Below are 17318 nucleotides of genomic sequence, written 5' to 3' on the forward strand. Positions count from 1 at the left end.
AGGATTCCGACGTTGGTTCCGACATTATTCACGGCCTCTTATCTAGCAGGGGAGGAAAAGGTTGAAACAGATTCTATCTTCTTGCCGACCCCAGTGACCCACGGTGGACAAACTTGGGGTTTGTCACTTTGTGATGCGTCGAGTTCTTCACCTTCTTCTCACTTTCCTCTGTGTACAGCATGTATATTTGTTGAAACTCTTCTTCCCATTGTGGCTCTGAGTTGAGTTCATATTTTATGCGTTAAGGTAACTCAAAAAAGTCTCTTATATTTGGCTTGTTTCTGGATTTGTTTAGAAGTATTGGATCATGAGTTGAGAATTCATGACATGAATGCCGTGGACTTGAATTGAAGGATTAATTGTGATAGCACATAGCTAGTTTTGTATAGAAGAAATGCAAGTTCTCAATTCATGATATTTACTTGATAAATCCTTGGACTTTTGTGCGCTTTTGAGATGCCATTTGTTGATATTGCTTTTCATACTCAAGTTCTTCGCTGGCTACGATACTTTGACGTTACAAGTTAGTGATATATATGCATGAATGAATTAATATCTTCTTATGGTTTGTCTTTCCTCTTTTGGAGAGGTGAAGGATGAAAAGATGGATTTTTTTTTTTTTTTAACAGAAGAGGACACTGGGATGCTTGGTTTTCTCTGTGGTGGCCTTACACATTGGCCATCTGCAACAATCTCGTTCCTGATTTTCTTATCATTCTTACAACATGATATTGGAGGGGCTTTATCAGCTTCCAATTACTTGATCGGTCTTGGAAGCTATGACATAACAGGGCCTGCTGCAGATGTTAACATGATGGGTTATGCAGATTTGGATCAAATTGCATCTGGACTTCACTTCCGGTTGCGAGCTCGAACATTTATTGTGGCAGAACCTAAGGGGAACCGTTTAGCATTTGTAAATCTTGATGCTTGCATGGCCTCACAAATTATTACAATTAAAGTGCTCGAGAGACTTAAAATAAGGTATAGAACTAACATTATACTTCAATCTTCCATTTTTTTTTTCCCTTCATTGCAGCAGTATCCATTCACTAACAGAACAGAAACACGACATGAACCTTTCTGAATATTAATCAATGCTTACATGCTATAAATATCACCTAGCATATTTGGACATTTGCTTCTTTTGCAAGTAAATTTTTTAGCTAAAATCCTATCAAGAGGAGGTATGATGATATATTTAATAGGGTTAATTATAAAATCAGTCCCTGGGTTTCCCCTGGTTTATAAATCACTCCCTTGATTTCATTTCGGGAGGATTTACTCCCCGGGTATGCAAATTTTCACGATCAGGTCCCTCCAACCATTTTCTGCCAATCCGTTTAACAGCAGGCCAATCACAGAGTGACACATGGACACTTCTTTTAAAATAACAAAAATTGTGCCACATGTTGCACTCTGACTGGCCCGCCATTAAAACGAATTGGTGGAAGAAGGACTAAAGAGCACTGGCGGTGACTCATCAAATTATAGCCAAAAGTGTCAAAATTGTTCTTCATTGGAATAGTCAAAATTCAATAGCTTGAGCTTTGAGCTATTTTTATCTATTTCTCTAAATTTGGCCGGCCACTATTTATCTTTTAAATATTATTTTATTAATTAAAGTATTCTCAAATATGTTTGTTAGATAATTAAGTTGAGAAAAAAATAGTTAGAAAATAATAATTTTAAGTAAAAATTAAATTATTAATTAATATATAGTGTATTTACAAAATATTAAAAAAATTAAAATTTAAAAAACTATTATTAATATATATAATATTATATTATTATTTTGACTTTGGGATGACTAGTTCAACGTGGATTAATATCACTATTGGTTTTGACTTTAGGCAAAAGCTCTAATTTTAGTCAAATTTTGGATTTATTAATTGCAAAAGTTTGCATACCTAGGGAATAAATCATCACAAAATGAAACCGAATGAGTGATTTGAAAACCGACGAAATCCCACAGGCTGATTTCATAATTAACTCAATAATATCTAAAAAAGACACGCCATGTACCCAAACTTCACTAAAATATAATGTAACAATTTAGTCTTTCTGTCAAGCTTCCCATGTGCAATTTGTACAGAAACCTTCCTACTTTTCTCTTCTTCAATTATCTTGTATGAACTGTACGCCAATGTTCAACCATTCGATAAAATGTTACCTCCCACTGCCAGCTGCCTCTTCCATCCTAGACAGATTCATCTTAACATCATCCTACTTTCCCAAACTACAATCTAACTGGCTGCGTTTTTTTATATCCTTTCATTTCTGTCTTGCCAAATATGTTGATGGTTACAAAGAAAGCCTCTCATTTTCTAATGATAAGATAGTGTTTCTTTTAGCATGCCTGACAAGCCCATTAACTCTTTTTTTATTTTATTTTATTTTTATTTTTATTTTTATTTTTTATTTTTATTTTTTATTTTTATAACCCCAAGGAAGAATCTGCTTTGAAATTGGCACATCCTAAACATATACTTCATCAAGGACATGGGAACTTGCATCCTTACCCCCTTTGTTTTTTGCTCTCACCCTGTTACTGATGGTCTTGCTGATTGACATCATAACATATCACCGTTTATTTAGGTATGGGGACCTTTATACAGAGCAGAATGTTGCCATTAGTGGTATCCACACTCATGCTGGTCCTGGAGGCTACCTTCAATATGTTGTATATATTGTAACATCTCTTGGATTTGTTCGCCAGTCATTTGATGTGATTGTTGATGGCATCGAGAAAAGCATTGTACAAGCTCATGAAAGTCTTCAACCAGGGTCAATTTTTGTAAATAAAGGTAAGGAGATACCTCTGTTTGCTGCATCTTTAAGAAGCATATTTGCTTCTCGATCTCAACTTATACACTTTTTGTTCCTAGATAATATTAGGTGGTACACATTCCAACAAAAGGTTTATGTTTTCCAAGAGGCATATCTGTAAAAGAAAGAAAAAATGCATACAACTTACCTATATTATCTGGGTGATGATAATGATAAGGAAGATGCTTCATTGTTATTTTTGGTTTGGTGTTAGGAACATACTTAATTGATGAAGCAAAGTGGTTCTGCTGACGTCCTTTTGAGAAATTTTGGCATCGAGACAATTAATGCCTAATACTTTAACTTTATAACCATAATCAAACAGTATCTGACCAATCAATTAGTATTTCTGTATTTTTGAACTTTCCATACATTACCTGGTATTTTCTGTCCACGAAAAACATGTTCCTTAGTGTATGATGACGCATTTTTCTCCTTCCCCTGGCTTATTAGTTTCATGAGGTTGAGTGGGACTTTGGCGTGTTTCTGAATTTTTCTTGTTTAAGGTATGTTGTGTAATATTTTGAAACTTGATGACAACTTTCATCATGGTTCCACAGGAGAGCTTTTAGATGCAGGGGTGAATCGTAGTCCCAGTGCTTATCTCAATAATCCTGCGGCAGAGCGGGCTCAATATAAGTATGATGTTGACAAAGAAATGACCCTCTTAAAGTTTGTAAATGATAAATGGGGACCCGTAGGTAGCTTCAACTGGTTTGCTACTCATGGAACTTCAATGAGCCGCACAAACTCATTAATAAGTGGTGACAACAAAGGAGCTGCAGCACGGTTTATGGAGGACTGGTTTGAAGAGAAGGGTTCTCAGGAAGATTTTGATGCTCTCTACTTCAAGAAGTTTAGAACTAAAAGGATCCCTCGTAGAGTCTCAACCATAGTTCCCAACCACAACAAAAACCGTAAGTGAATGCTAGTCAAATGACGGCCCACAAATGGACATTGCAGTTAAAATCTACAAAAGTTGTAGTTAAATTTTCTTTCATTAAATTATTATGTGCTTTGCTCATCTACGTTTTCTCCTCATGGAAGCCGGCTTGATATCAATTGCATTTAGTTTATGTTAATAAGAACCTAATGTACCAAGCCCACCTTTAAACTTAATCTAAAAATTGCAGGAATTTATTTGCTTACAGTTAAACATCCTTATTGTATTGTTATCATGTGGTAGACTAGGCGTCCAGGTGAACTAAAAAGTGTCCTTGTGTTGAAAACATTGCATACGCTATGCTGGTTTCTAATCAACACCAATCAATAACCATCCTCCGGGAAGATTCATTTGCATTGGCTTTGGTTCATTTAGAAAATATGAATTGAGGATCTATATGTAGAGAAATTAGGCGTATACCAACTTCTTTGAACTTGTTAATACCGAGTAGCTCAAATAGAGTGTTTTAAAGACTCCTGTTCCTAAATTCAAAACAATGATGCTTTTTCAAATTGGGTAAAAAAACAATCACACCCTCAAACTACCAATATGTTTTAATGTGCAACATTGGTTAACATTTGATTGCTAACATTACGGAAAAATAGATAATGTGACATAATCTCAAGGTTAGATCTTCACGAACAGTGTACATTGAAATCTATCAATGCCTTGGGGTGTATATTGCAACTTTTCGTAGTTTAGGTGCACATTGAAAAGGGTAGTAGTTTGCCGGTGCAAATTATAATTACCCGATTCTTTTTTTGTGGATTATGTTCACTCTCTCAAGGATTGGATTGACTCAATGGTTCATATGTAGACCGGGTGCATAGCATGGCATATCGTACAAGAACTTTCTTTCCTTGTGAAACAGAAATTGCTTCATTGTGTGTAGTTAATTTGAAACAGGAAATGAGTTGATGAGTCTTGCCACCTCCTTTCCTTTTTCTCAAGGACGGCCTGCAACAAGGTTTCTGAGTCTTGCAAGTCGGGTTAGGAATGCTTTCAGGCAAGCTGACCGGCCTCAGTTCATATCTGCCTTCTGTCAATCAAATTGTGGTGATGTAAGCCCAAATGTTATTGGTGCATACTGCATAGACACCGGATTGAGTTGTGATTTTGATCACAGTACCTGTAATGGTAAAAATGAATTATGCTATGGTCGGGGACCAGGGTATGTAGTTTAAGACTCTGAAATTCCTTTTGAGTGTAACGTTCTATTTTCTAGTACTTGTTTTGTTTATGGACCGTTCATGATAATTGGCAGTTACCCTGATGAGTTTGAGAGTACTCGTATAATTGGAGAAAGGCAATTCAAAAAAGCTATGGGACTGTTTGATAAAGCAACTGAGCCGCTGACAGGGAAAGTTGACTACAGGCATGCATATCTCAATTTCTCCAATCTTGGGGTCTCACTTCCTAAAGTTGGTGGGGGTCATGAGGTTTCAAAAACATGCCCAGCTGCCTTGGGCTTTTCTTTTGCTGCAGGGACCACTGATGGTCCTGGAGCATTTGATTTCAAGCAGGGGGATGACAAGGTAGGAAGTAGCCGGTACATGTTTAACCCATCTTTATAATGTGCCCTCTAATGGTAAAACACCTACATTGTCAGTTGCTTATTTTCTTGGGTGCATATACAGGGGAATGCCTTCTGGAGGTTGGTGAGGGACTTGATAAAAACACCGAGTCAGGAACAGATCAAATGTCAGTATCCGAAGCCTATTCTACTTGATACTGGGGAAATGAAGGAACCATATGACTGGGCAGTGAGTAATTTAATTTACTTTTTAGCTTACTATAAATTTTGAGGAAGCCTAAACTAGCACATTGACTGTGGAGTAGCATTTTGTCAAGGTTCTGCGCATAGAAGCCCATGCAAAGTCAATGGCACTGTCTGGAAACCTCACATATTGGACCAGACTAATAACCGAAGTTGTTTGTCAATATGCCATTTTTTTAGCTTACCCTCTTAGAGCACATTTTAACGAATCCTTTCAACAATCTAATTGAATTAATTTTCGGGAGTAGAAAGCATCTAACGTTTTGTCATATATTTTCATTATGTTATTATTTTCTATAAATGGAACACATTTATCACACAAAGGTGGTTACAGTTTGATCTTTTGAATAATTGTTTAAGCATTTTGATCAATTTCTATAGATTGGTGTCTGCAGATCAATAGGCCAGTACTTTAATTTCTTCATGTGGGGGTTTAATGGTGTTACTGATGCATATAAATCGAATTACTTATGCAGCCCTCAATACTTCCAATTCAAATTTTGCGGATAGGGCAACTTGTGATTCTTAGTGTTCCTGGAGGTAACAAAATTGTCATATTAAGCACAAAAGATTTGGTGAAATAGATTGATGTAAGGTCGCTGGTGACATCATTTCTTGCAGAATTTACAACCATGGCCGGCAGGCGCCTTCGTGATGCCGTCAAGAAAGTGCTTACTTCTAGAGGTAATGGAGAATTTAACAGCAATGTCCATATAGTCATTGCAGGGCTGACCAATACATATTCACAGTACGTGACCACCTTTGAGGAGTACAAGGTGCAAAGATATGAGGTTTGTGTCACACTTTTCAGTTTTCTCCATTCCAGAATCTTCTTCCTTCACAACAATCTGGCATAGCTACTCATGCTTTTTAGCTATACAGTTCATTTTCCCTACTAGTGTCACCATTTAACCTTAATCATCTGGACAAACACTATCTTTTATTTCCTCAAATAGAACGAAACCCCAATGTTTCATAAATTCTCTTCTGACTGGTATTTTGATTGTCAGGGAGCCTCCACACTGTATGGTCCACACACACTTGATGCTTACATTCAAGAGTTCAAAAAATTAGCGGCTGCTCTCATCAGTGGCCAAACTGTTGAACCTGGCCCGCAGCCCCCAGATCTCCTTGACAAGCAAATTAGCTTACTTCCACCGGTTGTAATAGACTCTACTCCTCCCGGCATAAACTTTGGAGATGTCGAAACTGATGTTCCTCCAAATTCCACCTTCAAAAAGGGTGAAATGGTTACAGTCACCTTCTGGTCCGCTTGCCCGAGAAATGACCTTATGACTGAGGGCACATTTGCATTGGTTGAGATCCTTCAGAACCGGAAGACATGGACCCCAGCTTATGATGATGACGATTTCTGTCTGCGTTTTAAGTGGTCAAGGCCTGCAAAACTTAGTCCTCAGAGCCATGCAACCATAGAATGGAGAATTCCTTCATCTGCAGCTTCAGGTGTATATCGGATAAGCCATTTTGGTGCTTCAAAATCACTTTTTTCGTCAATCCGCCATTTCACAGGTTCATCTAGCGCCTTTGTAGTGGCATAGAGATATGACTATAATATGTTGAAGTCATTGTTAGAATTTTCCACTTTCCAGAACGAGAAGTATATAAATCATCTACGCTGCTTGTTCTCAGCGAGAGAGCTCCTGGGAAATAAAGCAATTTAATTCTCAAGTATAACTAACACTAAATAAGCAAGTTATGACCCATATGCTGATAAGTGCATGGAAAATTATGTTGTGGAAGTTGATATGTTGATAAGGGGTTTTTTTGGCCGAACCCCCATATTTTGCTCATTGCAGAAGTTGCCCCATGTCCTATTTTTTCAGATTTCACCTCCTATACGTCAGTCATTTCAGACTTACTCTTCCCTTAGAATTTCTGTCCAACCTCATGGGAAGAAAACATGAGGCAGTCAATAAGGTCACTACTACTTGTAAAAGTACAAGGAACGAATCCTCGAAAGGGCAAAGCACAAAAGGTTTGACCAAAAAAACTATATTATTGGAATGATTAATACCCATTTTTCTAGTCAACTTGAGGTTTTTTTTAAGAAAAATTGTAATTTAGCATGATATTTGAGTAAATAGTCATGACTTCAAACTCTTAACTTTGCATTTTGACTGTTTGTGGGGGGTGTTGAAATATTAGTTGAATGTTTAGATACACATCTCTCCTTTAGTATAATAATTTAGAATAATTCGTAACTTAACAAGCTACCTGGCTTGTAAATGACAGCTCATAGTTTAAAGGTGTGCATTTACGATAGAGTTTTGCTATACATAAAGATGTATGTTAAGACACTACTTATCATGGGATCCATTCAATTTTAAAAAAAGAAACAAAACAGAAATAACTTTTTAAAATCGCTGATGTGGAACACTTCCACATTAGGGATATGTTGGGTGTGTAAAAAATGAGATTTGCAAATAAAATTCTTCTTAAGACAAATGAGAGATCATCCGTCACAAGAGAGGTAATTTTACCGAAAATGAAAAAGGGCAGAGGGTGATTAGAAAAATGAAAGAATCTTTGTAATTAGACCAATGTCACTTTTCATTTTAGATTTGTCATTTTTAATCACACCTAAGTCTTGATATTAATTTGATGTTAATCAAGAATCTTTTGTTGAAATCTTTATTTTTTATTTTTCTAAACAAGCATATTATGGATATATTTAATGTTAAAGGATACAAGAGTCCATAGGGTGAGAAGCTCCCAACATTCATCCCAAAGCAAATACAGCACAAGAAAGAGAAAAGAAGAAGAAGAAGAAGAAGAAGAAGAGGAGGAGGAGGGATTTGAGACAAATGACTTGACCCTACTCATTTTCCACAAAAGCAAATTGCTTGAAGCTGTTTTGATATAGTCTGATAAATGAACTGTAATACTATGATCAGAAGCCGCAGTGAAATGATTTGTAATACATTTTCCTGGTTTGGACTAGCTAAAGGAAAATTTTACTACTTCTTTCTCACGATCATTGGTTAAGAGAAGTGAAAACATACGAAAATCACAAACAAGAGATGCGTCAAATTGCTAGCAGACGAGTGTCAAGGACGAGGGGGCGCATGGTATCATATCAAGCTAGATTGTAAAGTTATTTTTTTATAAAATAAATTTAACGTATCATATCAAGTCACATGAATTTATACTTTTGTCAAATCTCTTAAAAGCTTAACAATTCCCTTAGATAAAATGTTTAAAGTTTGAAAAAAGCTTTTTGCAGAGAAAATGAGGAAATGCAAGATGACAATGACATGAGGACATGTTTGGCAAACATGTTTCAAAAGGACCGTGTGCATTTGTACCATTGGATTCATTTTTATTTTTAATTTTTTTAAACATTAAGAAAGGTATTAAATTCTTTATTTTTAATTTTTTTCTTAAATATTAAGAAAATAATTTAGTGACAATCGAATAGTTTTATCAATAGACTTTTCGGTATTTATAGAACTGCCCTTTTGAAATTTTTGGTAAAAGTTGGCAATACACATGTTATATGATAAGATACAATTGAGATATAGTTTAAAATCAAATTTCTAATTAAAATATATTTTCAAAATTAATAACTGACACGTTGTCATAGACAGATCAGTTTCTGAAAACTACATGACAAACACTTTACTTACCACCTCATTGGACCATGTTGTCCTCATATGACCGAGCTCACAGCAACTGTCCCCTTACTATTAACACAGCAACAACTATGTAACATGTGGTTCCCATCCCCAGCATGGCCGGCCGGTTCTCTCTAATTCCTCTTTGCCATGCCTCTCCCGCCTTACATCTAAAGTTCTAAACCACCTCCCCTCGTTAAAGAAAAGGTGATTTGGTAAGAAAGCTTGGCTGGTGTATCAAGCACATCCGCATGATACACCAATTAAAGATTGAAACGTAATTTCCTGCACAGATAAGTACAAATTTGTTAAAGTCAAAAAACTGAAAAGCAAAGTATCGAATTGGAAAATAAAACTCAAAAAGAAAAAAAAGCACATGATCAGTCAAAATCCACACTACGTACCATCACAATGCAACGAAGAAGCAAGTAGCCGTGTGCATGGAATTTAATAATTAATCTGCACTATGATTCACTGTCCACTGCCTCCTCACATCCCAACTGGCCCATGTGGTCGCCATTTTTCTCTATATCTTCTTTTATTCCTCTCTTCTTTTACAATAACCAATCACAGCAACTTTATTTGGACCGAGTCAGTGTTCATTTGAATCATTTTCACAAAAAGGAACATCCTATCTATCTATGATTCTATCTCCCTTTATATCTTATGCATAAAACAAAATCCAAGTCATTGGTCATTAGAGTTTCGTACAACACTACCATTCTAAATATACAAAATGACAAATAATGGTCTAATTTTGACCGGATGTGCATTGCAACATACAGCCAAATAATGACAAATATACAGCCAAGATGATGTGCATTGCAATATTTTAATACTTTGATGGTTTAATGTGTTAGTTTGATAGTTAAGGTATAAAAATTGTCATAAATATTGACAGAGATGATCTGCATTGCAAGTTTCTCACACTCATTTAAAAAAAAAAAAATTGAAATATACCATGAAAAAATGGATTTTTATGTAGATCATAAATTTGTCTATTTTTTTTTAAATAAAAATAAGTGCAGAGAATTTATACACCGTAATAACATTTTATAAAAAATGAAGTCTACAATCAAAAAGTAGGGTTAGTAGGATTTTTATGTAAATCTTATATTTATCTCATTTTTTAAAAAAATAAATACGCATGACTTACACACCTTATAACATTCAATAGTCTTTAATTATTTTGGTGATTAGAATAAAAACTTTTTTTTACTACATGATTATAAGAGTATTATTGAATAGTCTTGATTTATATAGATAGCTGAAGTCACATTCAATCACAATATACCATATATATCGTTAAAAATTAATCATTGAATATTTATTAGAACATGAGAATGAAACAAGATTATGATTGATCACAACATACATATTTGGAATTATTAGTTGTACTTAAGCAGAAGGAAGGAAATAAATTCAGGTACGCAAGTTGGCATAAAGCCGAAGAATAAACGAGGGGTGACGCAGAACAGCGAAATAACAGACGTTACAGACCGTCCTCAATAGGGGGGGACCCAATTCATTCGTTCAGCCATCCTCGGTTCCCTTATTCCCGTGATTCCCGTTTCCCTATAACAACTAGCTCTCTTCCCTGTGTCTCTCCCTCCCTCCATCGTTCGCTCGCTCTCTTTTATTCTTCTACGAAAGACGCTTGTTGATCCCTTTCTTCTTCTTCTTCTCCCATTTTCTCCCACAAACTGGTTCCTCTCTGACTCGTTATCGCCCTGTGGGTTTGCGAAGGAAATGGTGGCAGATAGCAAGTCGAAATCCGATATCTCCTTTGCCGGAACTTTCGCCAGCAGCGCTTTCGCCGCTTGTACCGCTGAGGTAATAGTTTGTTATTTTACTTTTTTATCCAAGTTAGAAATATGTACATTAATCGCATTTTTGTTTGGGTGTTTTGGTTAGTATTGTCACCTTGGATCGTTGTCCTGAATATGTTCAAACACTAATGAAATTTGTTAAAGTTAGCTATAATTGGCTCTCATGGTTGAGATATTGCTTTCCGAGGCACTGTCAGATAGCACATCAACATGGCTTTACATTGTTATTATGTTAAATTGGAGATCAATTCTTAAACCGATTTCTAGATCTTGGTGGTAGTGTTAGAATGCTGATTAAGGGATTAAATTTACGGATTCCTAGCTTTTGGAACAACCTGTAATTTATCTGTTCTTAGAAAGAAAGGGGGAAAAAAGAAAGTTAAAATTTTGCGTGTGGCTTGATCTTTGTGGAAAACTGGTAATTTATCAAGTAGTACATCCACCATGACGGAGCACCGGGGGAAGCCTTACAATTGCGGCTTTCAAATGTGTGCTTGGAGAAAGCCTGAAAAGAAAAATGGTTACAACCTCTGTACTGACCCTATTTACAATAACTTTTTGAACCTTACCACTTATATCATAATATTTATCACCATGAATCAAGCACTTGAAGTGGCTATAATCTCTAATGACTAATTATACTGTGGCCTATAATTCATGTTGTAGTGATACAAATTGTGCATGTAGTGATATTGCACTTATGTACCTAGTAAAGCTTCAGTTAGTTAATGACTCCCTGCTTCATAAGAACTCAAACTTGAACTTTGGAGAGCAATATGGTAATTCAGAATCCAAGTCATGCTGGTTTCTCTACCATATTTCATGTGCTCAGTTCACCAGTGATATAGTCATTTTAATTGCTGAATTCTGGTACACTTAAGTTTTAGAGTTCATATATTCAGTGGCATGCACATGAACTTGCTGCAGATATGTACCATTCCCTTGGACACTGCTAAAGTTAGGCTTCAGCTCCAAAAGAAAGCTGTTGCAGGTGATGGAGTGGCCTTACCAAAGTACAAGGGTATGCTGGGCACTGTTGGTACCATTGCAAGGGAAGAAGGACTATCGGCACTGTGGAAAGGCATTGTGCCGGGATTACATCGTCAATGCCTGTTTGGAGGTTTAAGAATTGGATTGTATGAACCTGTAGGTCTTCTATCTTTCATTATCAGAACTTAGTTTAAATTTATACATTCTTTTTGCTTGCTGATGTCTGATACCGGTATATTATCTGTGAACTTGACAGGTTAAAAATTTGTATGTGGGCAATGACTTTGTTGGAGATGTTCCTTTATCCAAGAAAATACTTGCTGGACTTACAACTGGTGAGCAAACTGTTGGATGCTAATGATATCATATACATTTAGTGGTTCTGAAAATTTATTTTACTTGTCTCTGTCCTAATAAACAGGTGCCCTAGCAATCACAATAGCAAATCCAACTGATCTTGTGAAAGTTAGACTTCAGGCTGAAGGAAAATTACCACCTGGTGTGCCAAGGCGCTATAGTGGAGCTGTGAATGCTTATTCGACAATTGTGCGAAAGGTTGTGCATCTAACCTTTGAGATTGGAGGAGGAAGTCACTAGGCCTTCTTTCAGTTGATAATTCTATTTGGTTTTTCTAACCTGTTTCACAATTGTTAGGAAGGACTTGGTGCTCTTTGGACTGGACTAGGGCCCAATGTAGCAAGAAACGCAATTATAAATGCTGCTGAACTAGCCAGCTATGATCAAGTGAAGCAAGTGAGTTCAATATGCCAAAACACATGATCAGTCCCTGGGTTTTGACTTGTTATCAAATAACTCCCTGGGTTTTCAAAATCATCGTTTTACTCCTTGAAAGTTGAGAATGTTGATCTTATTAAAATGATCCTTGCACCCTACTTCAGTACAAAAAAAAGAAAAAGAAAAAGAACAGAGAGATGCTCGCTAGACATGTAATTACCAATTCACAACAATAAAGGTGTCCAAATTGTTACATCAACCCATAATCGACAGGTTTAGCCATCTGTAGCTTTTTGATCGGTCATTACATGAAGAATGGGACATGTGAGCATCTTTCTATTAGGGTTTTTTTTTTTTTTTTGGTACAAAAGTTGGGTGCAAGAACCATTTTGATGATGTCAAACATTCCCAAGGACTACAATGATAATTTTGAGAGAAATGTTTTAGCCACAAAAGGATTTCACAAAGTAAATTCACAAACGAATGTGGTTTGATGTAGTATGTCAGATTGTAAAGTTATTTTTATTGTAAAGTAAATCTTTTTTTTTTTCTATAAGTATTGTAAAGTAAATCTAACATATCATATGATGCCACGTCAGTTTGTGAGTTTACTTTTGTGAAATCTTTTTGTGCTTGTAGCCTCTAGCACTTCACTATTTTTGAAAGTATAAAATAGGTGTTTGATAATGAGTCAAAACTCAAGGACTGATTTAGTGACCTTAAACTTTTCCTATCATTTGAAGCACAACTGTTTGTGATATTCTTGGCTAACAAGGCCATTTCAATGCAGACAATTTTGAAAATCCCAGGGTTCACAGATAATGTTGTCACTCATCTCTTTGCTGGTCTCGGGGCAGGGTTTTTTGCTGTCTGTATTGGCTCCCCCGTTGATGTGGTACTCTATCTATCACAGATGCACTTTTTTCAAACAGTTTTTTCTTTTTACAGACTGATGCATGGCCTTTTCGGTGTCAACTTGCCAACAAATTAAGCAACATGGTGCTTTGCATATATGACCTCTTTCCTATCAGCTTTGTTATGCTTTATATTTGGTGCCTGGAGTTTATGGTGTGATTTTATTTGGTAACTGGATGGGAAATTAAATGATCTTGTTAACTTGGGATCAGACTATGCAGTTTGTACATGGTTACATGGAGTTCCTTTGTACTTGTTAACGACAATTAGCATGTCAATTGTAGATTCCACCCTGCTCCCATTCTTCTGATATTTCCATTTTTACCATAAATATGTGACGATTTAAATTAGTGTTGGCATCCGTTTGGGAGGTCAATAAGCAGATCCATTCTGCCCAGGTTAAAGTATATCTAAATCAAGACTTGATTCTCACGTCTTTAGGGGTAATTGATTTATTTCCTGTTTTCTTGTCTGCTTATTATGTAACTTGCTTCCTCTTTCTAGTTTTGTTCCTTCTCTTTTTGCTGGAGTAAAAGAGTTGCTTCCTCCATTTGATGTTTTAATTTAGACTAATCTGATTGCTTTGATGGTTCTTCCATTGGTAGGTTAAGTCAAGAATGATGGGAGATTCTGCTTACAAAAGCACGCTTGATTGTTTCCTCAAAACTTTGAAGAACGATGTATGTTTTTCATTCTAGCACTATTTGACCCTTTGTTTATTTATTTATTCTTTTGGTTTGTTTTGGAGTAGAGGGCTGTAGGAGTGGGAAAAGAAGGGAAGTGGGGTGGGGTTTAACATTTGTTGATTTCTAACTTTTTACTTTTTGTTCTTGATGGGTCGTTATGGGGGAAGATACCATTAAGGCGCTAAAGGCCTAAAGAATTTTTTCTTTCTTTTTTAGTAAGATAATTATTTACGACCAATAGAGAGCTTGGTAGGATATACTGTTAACTTATTTGCATCCTGATACACTTGAGAAACTACTGTTCATTTCGAAGTGCCCCATTACATAAAAACATGTTAAACTTATAGTCCTTAATGTTATTATGCAGGGACCTTTGGCTTTTTACAAGGGTTTTATCCCAAATTTTGGACGGCTCGGATCATGGAATGTCATCATGTTTCTCACATTAGAACAGGTATAAATTGCAACCTATTTATATTGATATTGGTGCTTGCCATTTCCTCCCTTTCAAGTTTCTTGCATTTGACCTGTACACCAGTTTTCACCGTCCACTTCTGTAGCAAGATATTACATTGTATGCTTGGATCAGAAACCTCCTTTTAGCAATTGTGGGTTGAGATTCTTTTGTGTTGGCATATAATAATTGGAGATAATCTTTTGGAGGTATTCTAATGCCAATTGAAACTGGGGCCTGCAGTTACTCTAGAAGAGGCCTATTTTTTCCCCCTTTCAAGATTGATTGTCTTTTTGGAAAGCCTGATCGTCTTTCTTTGTCCGCTTTGCTTTTTTTCCCAATGGCAGGCAAAGAAGTTTGTCAAAAGTATAGAATCATCTTGAGACCCAAACATTACATGCAAACAGGGGCGTTGGGTCCTGCATGTGGGTTGAATCAGCAGTCGGTTGAAGCTGGCTAGCTAGAATATAATAAAGTTTTTGATCAGTTTTCAGTCTTCTATTTTTGCTAATTGAGATGGAGGAAGGATCCAGCAAGACCAACACTCCAGGAGATTTTTAGAAACTTTCTTTTTTAAAACGGCAATAAGTCATTTTTCTGGACGACATGTTGCATTCTTGCCATTCCTATTGATGGCATTCTAATCATTGATTTACGCTTCTATTGCTTTCTTTGCTTTGTGCTTCGTGTCCAATGCCATCCCTAATAAAACAAAACATGTTCCCATATGCGAGTGATATTTAAAACACAGACATAAAAGGGTAAAGAAATTTAGGATTTTAGTCTTTTCTCTTATTTATGTTTTCGCGAGTCATTTTGTTTCGAATATATATATATATATATATATATATATATTTGTTAATAAATCACGGTTAAAAATACATAATAAAGGAAATATTGTAACAAAAGAGAGACCATTTTAACAGATGAGCATAATTACCCCAGTGATTGTTATAAAACTTTTCTACCACAAAGACTACTTTGAAATAAGGCTAAACCTTAGGGACCACTACAATAAATTTTATGAACCGGTGAACTGATTATAATTTTCACTCTTAAAGTTATAAGAGCCCATTTTTCAATGCGTTACTCAAATGAACATTTTGAAACTTCGCACTCAAATTATAAAAATTGTGAAGTAATCACTCAAAAGCCTGAACAGTCGCTTGAAGCATTCCTAACATGACTCAATTTGAGATGGGATAGCTTATTATAAAATAGAAATAATTTGAGATGGAAGTTGTTTTTTTTTTTTTTCAAATAATACAAGATATATAATTTTAGTATGTGCAAGTTTTATGTTCTTTATTCGAAAAAAGTGAAGTTTATTATTAAAAAATAAATTAAATTATTTTCATATAAATTTCAGATTTAATCATTTTTTAAATAAACTGGTGCAAGTATCTTGCACAATCTAAAATTGTACAAATTATTTTACTTTTAAATATTATATATATATATATATATGTATATATATATAATAACGAGCCATGAGTTAGGGTACATAACTACAAGAAGATCATATATTTGACACCTCATTTGGATGTTGAGATAAAATGAAAAATTTGTGAATAATAGTGAAATAGCTTGTTAATAGCAGTAAAATAATTTGAATTAAGATATTTTATATAGTTTTAAAAAATAATAGAGAAAAAATTGAATAAAAATATTATAAAGTTATTGTATCAATATAATTTTTTAATATTATTTTTGTTTTAGAATTTGATAATTGAATTATTTTTTATATTTTATTTGAAAATTTAGAAAAATATAATAATTAGATGAAAAAGTTAAAAATTAAAAAATTAAAAATTAGAAATTATTTATATTTAAGTAATATTTTAATATTTTGATGAGATGAAATAGGTTTAGTCCCTTTAAAAAACATCCAAACGGGGCGAGATAAATCACAAATCGATCACAGCAATCATCAGTATATATCAGTGGGCACCACTCTCTTCTCATCATCGTTGCGTAATGGATGGTATCGCCGAACTCGTTGATTTTAGAAAACGTGTGAACCAACGCGGTTTGGCGAAGTAATTGACTGCCTTTTCTTCTCTCATTTGGGAGAGGGTGTTGGCACTTGGCATGGCAACTTGTAATTCAAACTCCATTTGACTTTGCATTTCTTGCTGCCTAGGGGGAACAAAAACAAAGAATAAAAAAAAGATGTTTTCACGTTAAAGTAGGCAAGCGCGCACTAGCCACTTTCCTAGCTGTAGCTGAGATGGCTGACTTTGAGAGCTTAAAAATGGAGCTGTAGTCAACGATACAGACTGGCAATATATTCCCTCCATCCATCCCAAATCCTGATATATATATATATCTTTCGCCTTCATAGAGAAGAAGCCTGGCCTAGCAGCACGTACGTACGCCATTATTAAGCAAGCTGGTAGCAATGAAGAAGCTGGTTGATCAATATTCGTATATGCTTCTTGCCGTGTTTCTCTTCGGAGTTCTTCTACTCCAAGCTCCAGTAGCTTGCCATGGCAGGAAGATTAGTTCCATGCATTCTGTTGAAT

At 35.4% G+C, this 17318-nt stretch overlaps 2 protein-coding genes across 2 annotated transcripts; both read left to right on the forward strand.

Moving 5' to 3' along the window:
• Positions 1-299: 299 nt before the first annotated feature.
• LOC122275146 (neutral ceramidase 2-like) lies at positions 300-7360 on the forward strand. The gene is made up of 10 exons (XM_043084109.1): positions 300-523; positions 630-984; positions 2599-2807; positions 3390-3746; positions 4679-4943; positions 5037-5307; positions 5410-5535; positions 6026-6089; positions 6171-6340; positions 6560-7360. Exons 1-10 carry the CDS (start codon positions 457-459, stop codon positions 7106-7108), a joined length of 2433 nt encoding a protein of 810 aa, XP_042940043.1. The 5' UTR covers positions 300-456; the 3' UTR covers positions 7109-7360.
• Positions 7361-10654: 3294 nt separating this feature from the next.
• Positions 10655-15456, forward strand: LOC122277825 (mitochondrial uncoupling protein 1). Its single transcript, XM_043088012.1, has 9 exons — positions 10655-11017; positions 11941-12159; positions 12260-12338; positions 12425-12558; positions 12658-12756; positions 13529-13633; positions 14259-14333; positions 14707-14793; positions 15141-15456. Exons 1-9 carry the CDS (start codon positions 10934-10936, stop codon positions 15174-15176), a joined length of 918 nt encoding a protein of 305 aa, XP_042943946.1. The 5' UTR covers positions 10655-10933; the 3' UTR covers positions 15177-15456.
• Positions 15457-17318: the final 1862 nt, after the last annotated feature.

Source organism: Carya illinoinensis, chromosome 9 (genome assembly GCF_018687715.1).
Source record: "Carya illinoinensis cultivar Pawnee chromosome 9, C.illinoinensisPawnee_v1, whole genome shotgun sequence".
NCBI classification, from domain to species: domain Eukaryota; kingdom Viridiplantae; phylum Streptophyta; class Magnoliopsida; order Fagales; family Juglandaceae; genus Carya; species Carya illinoinensis.

What these genes read in the sequence shown, in the direction of transcription:
- LOC122275146 (XM_043084109.1), top strand. Translation starts at nt 457, where the DNA reads ATGCCATTTGTTGATATTGCTTTTCATACTCAAGTTCTTCGCTGGCTA. An exon ending in CTCGAGAGACTTAAAATAAG is followed by an intron (nt 985 to 2,598) that starts GTATAGAACTAA and finishes CCGTTTATTTAG; the next exon opens with GTATGGGGACCTTTATACAG. An exon ending in GATTCTTAGTGTTCCTGGAG is followed by an intron (nt 6,090 to 6,170) that starts GTAACAAAATTG and finishes CATTTCTTGCAG; the next exon opens with AATTTACAACCATGGCCGGC.
- LOC122277825 (XM_043088012.1), top strand. Translation starts at nt 10,934, where the DNA reads ATGGTGGCAGATAGCAAGTCGAAATCCGATATCTCCTTTGCCGGAACT. An exon ending in TCGCCGCTTGTACCGCTGAG is followed by an intron (nt 11,018 to 11,940) that starts GTAATAGTTTGT and finishes AACTTGCTGCAG; the next exon opens with ATATGTACCATTCCCTTGGA. An exon ending in ACTTGCTGGACTTACAACTG is followed by an intron (nt 12,339 to 12,424) that starts GTGAGCAAACTG and finishes CCTAATAAACAG; the next exon opens with GTGCCCTAGCAATCACAATA.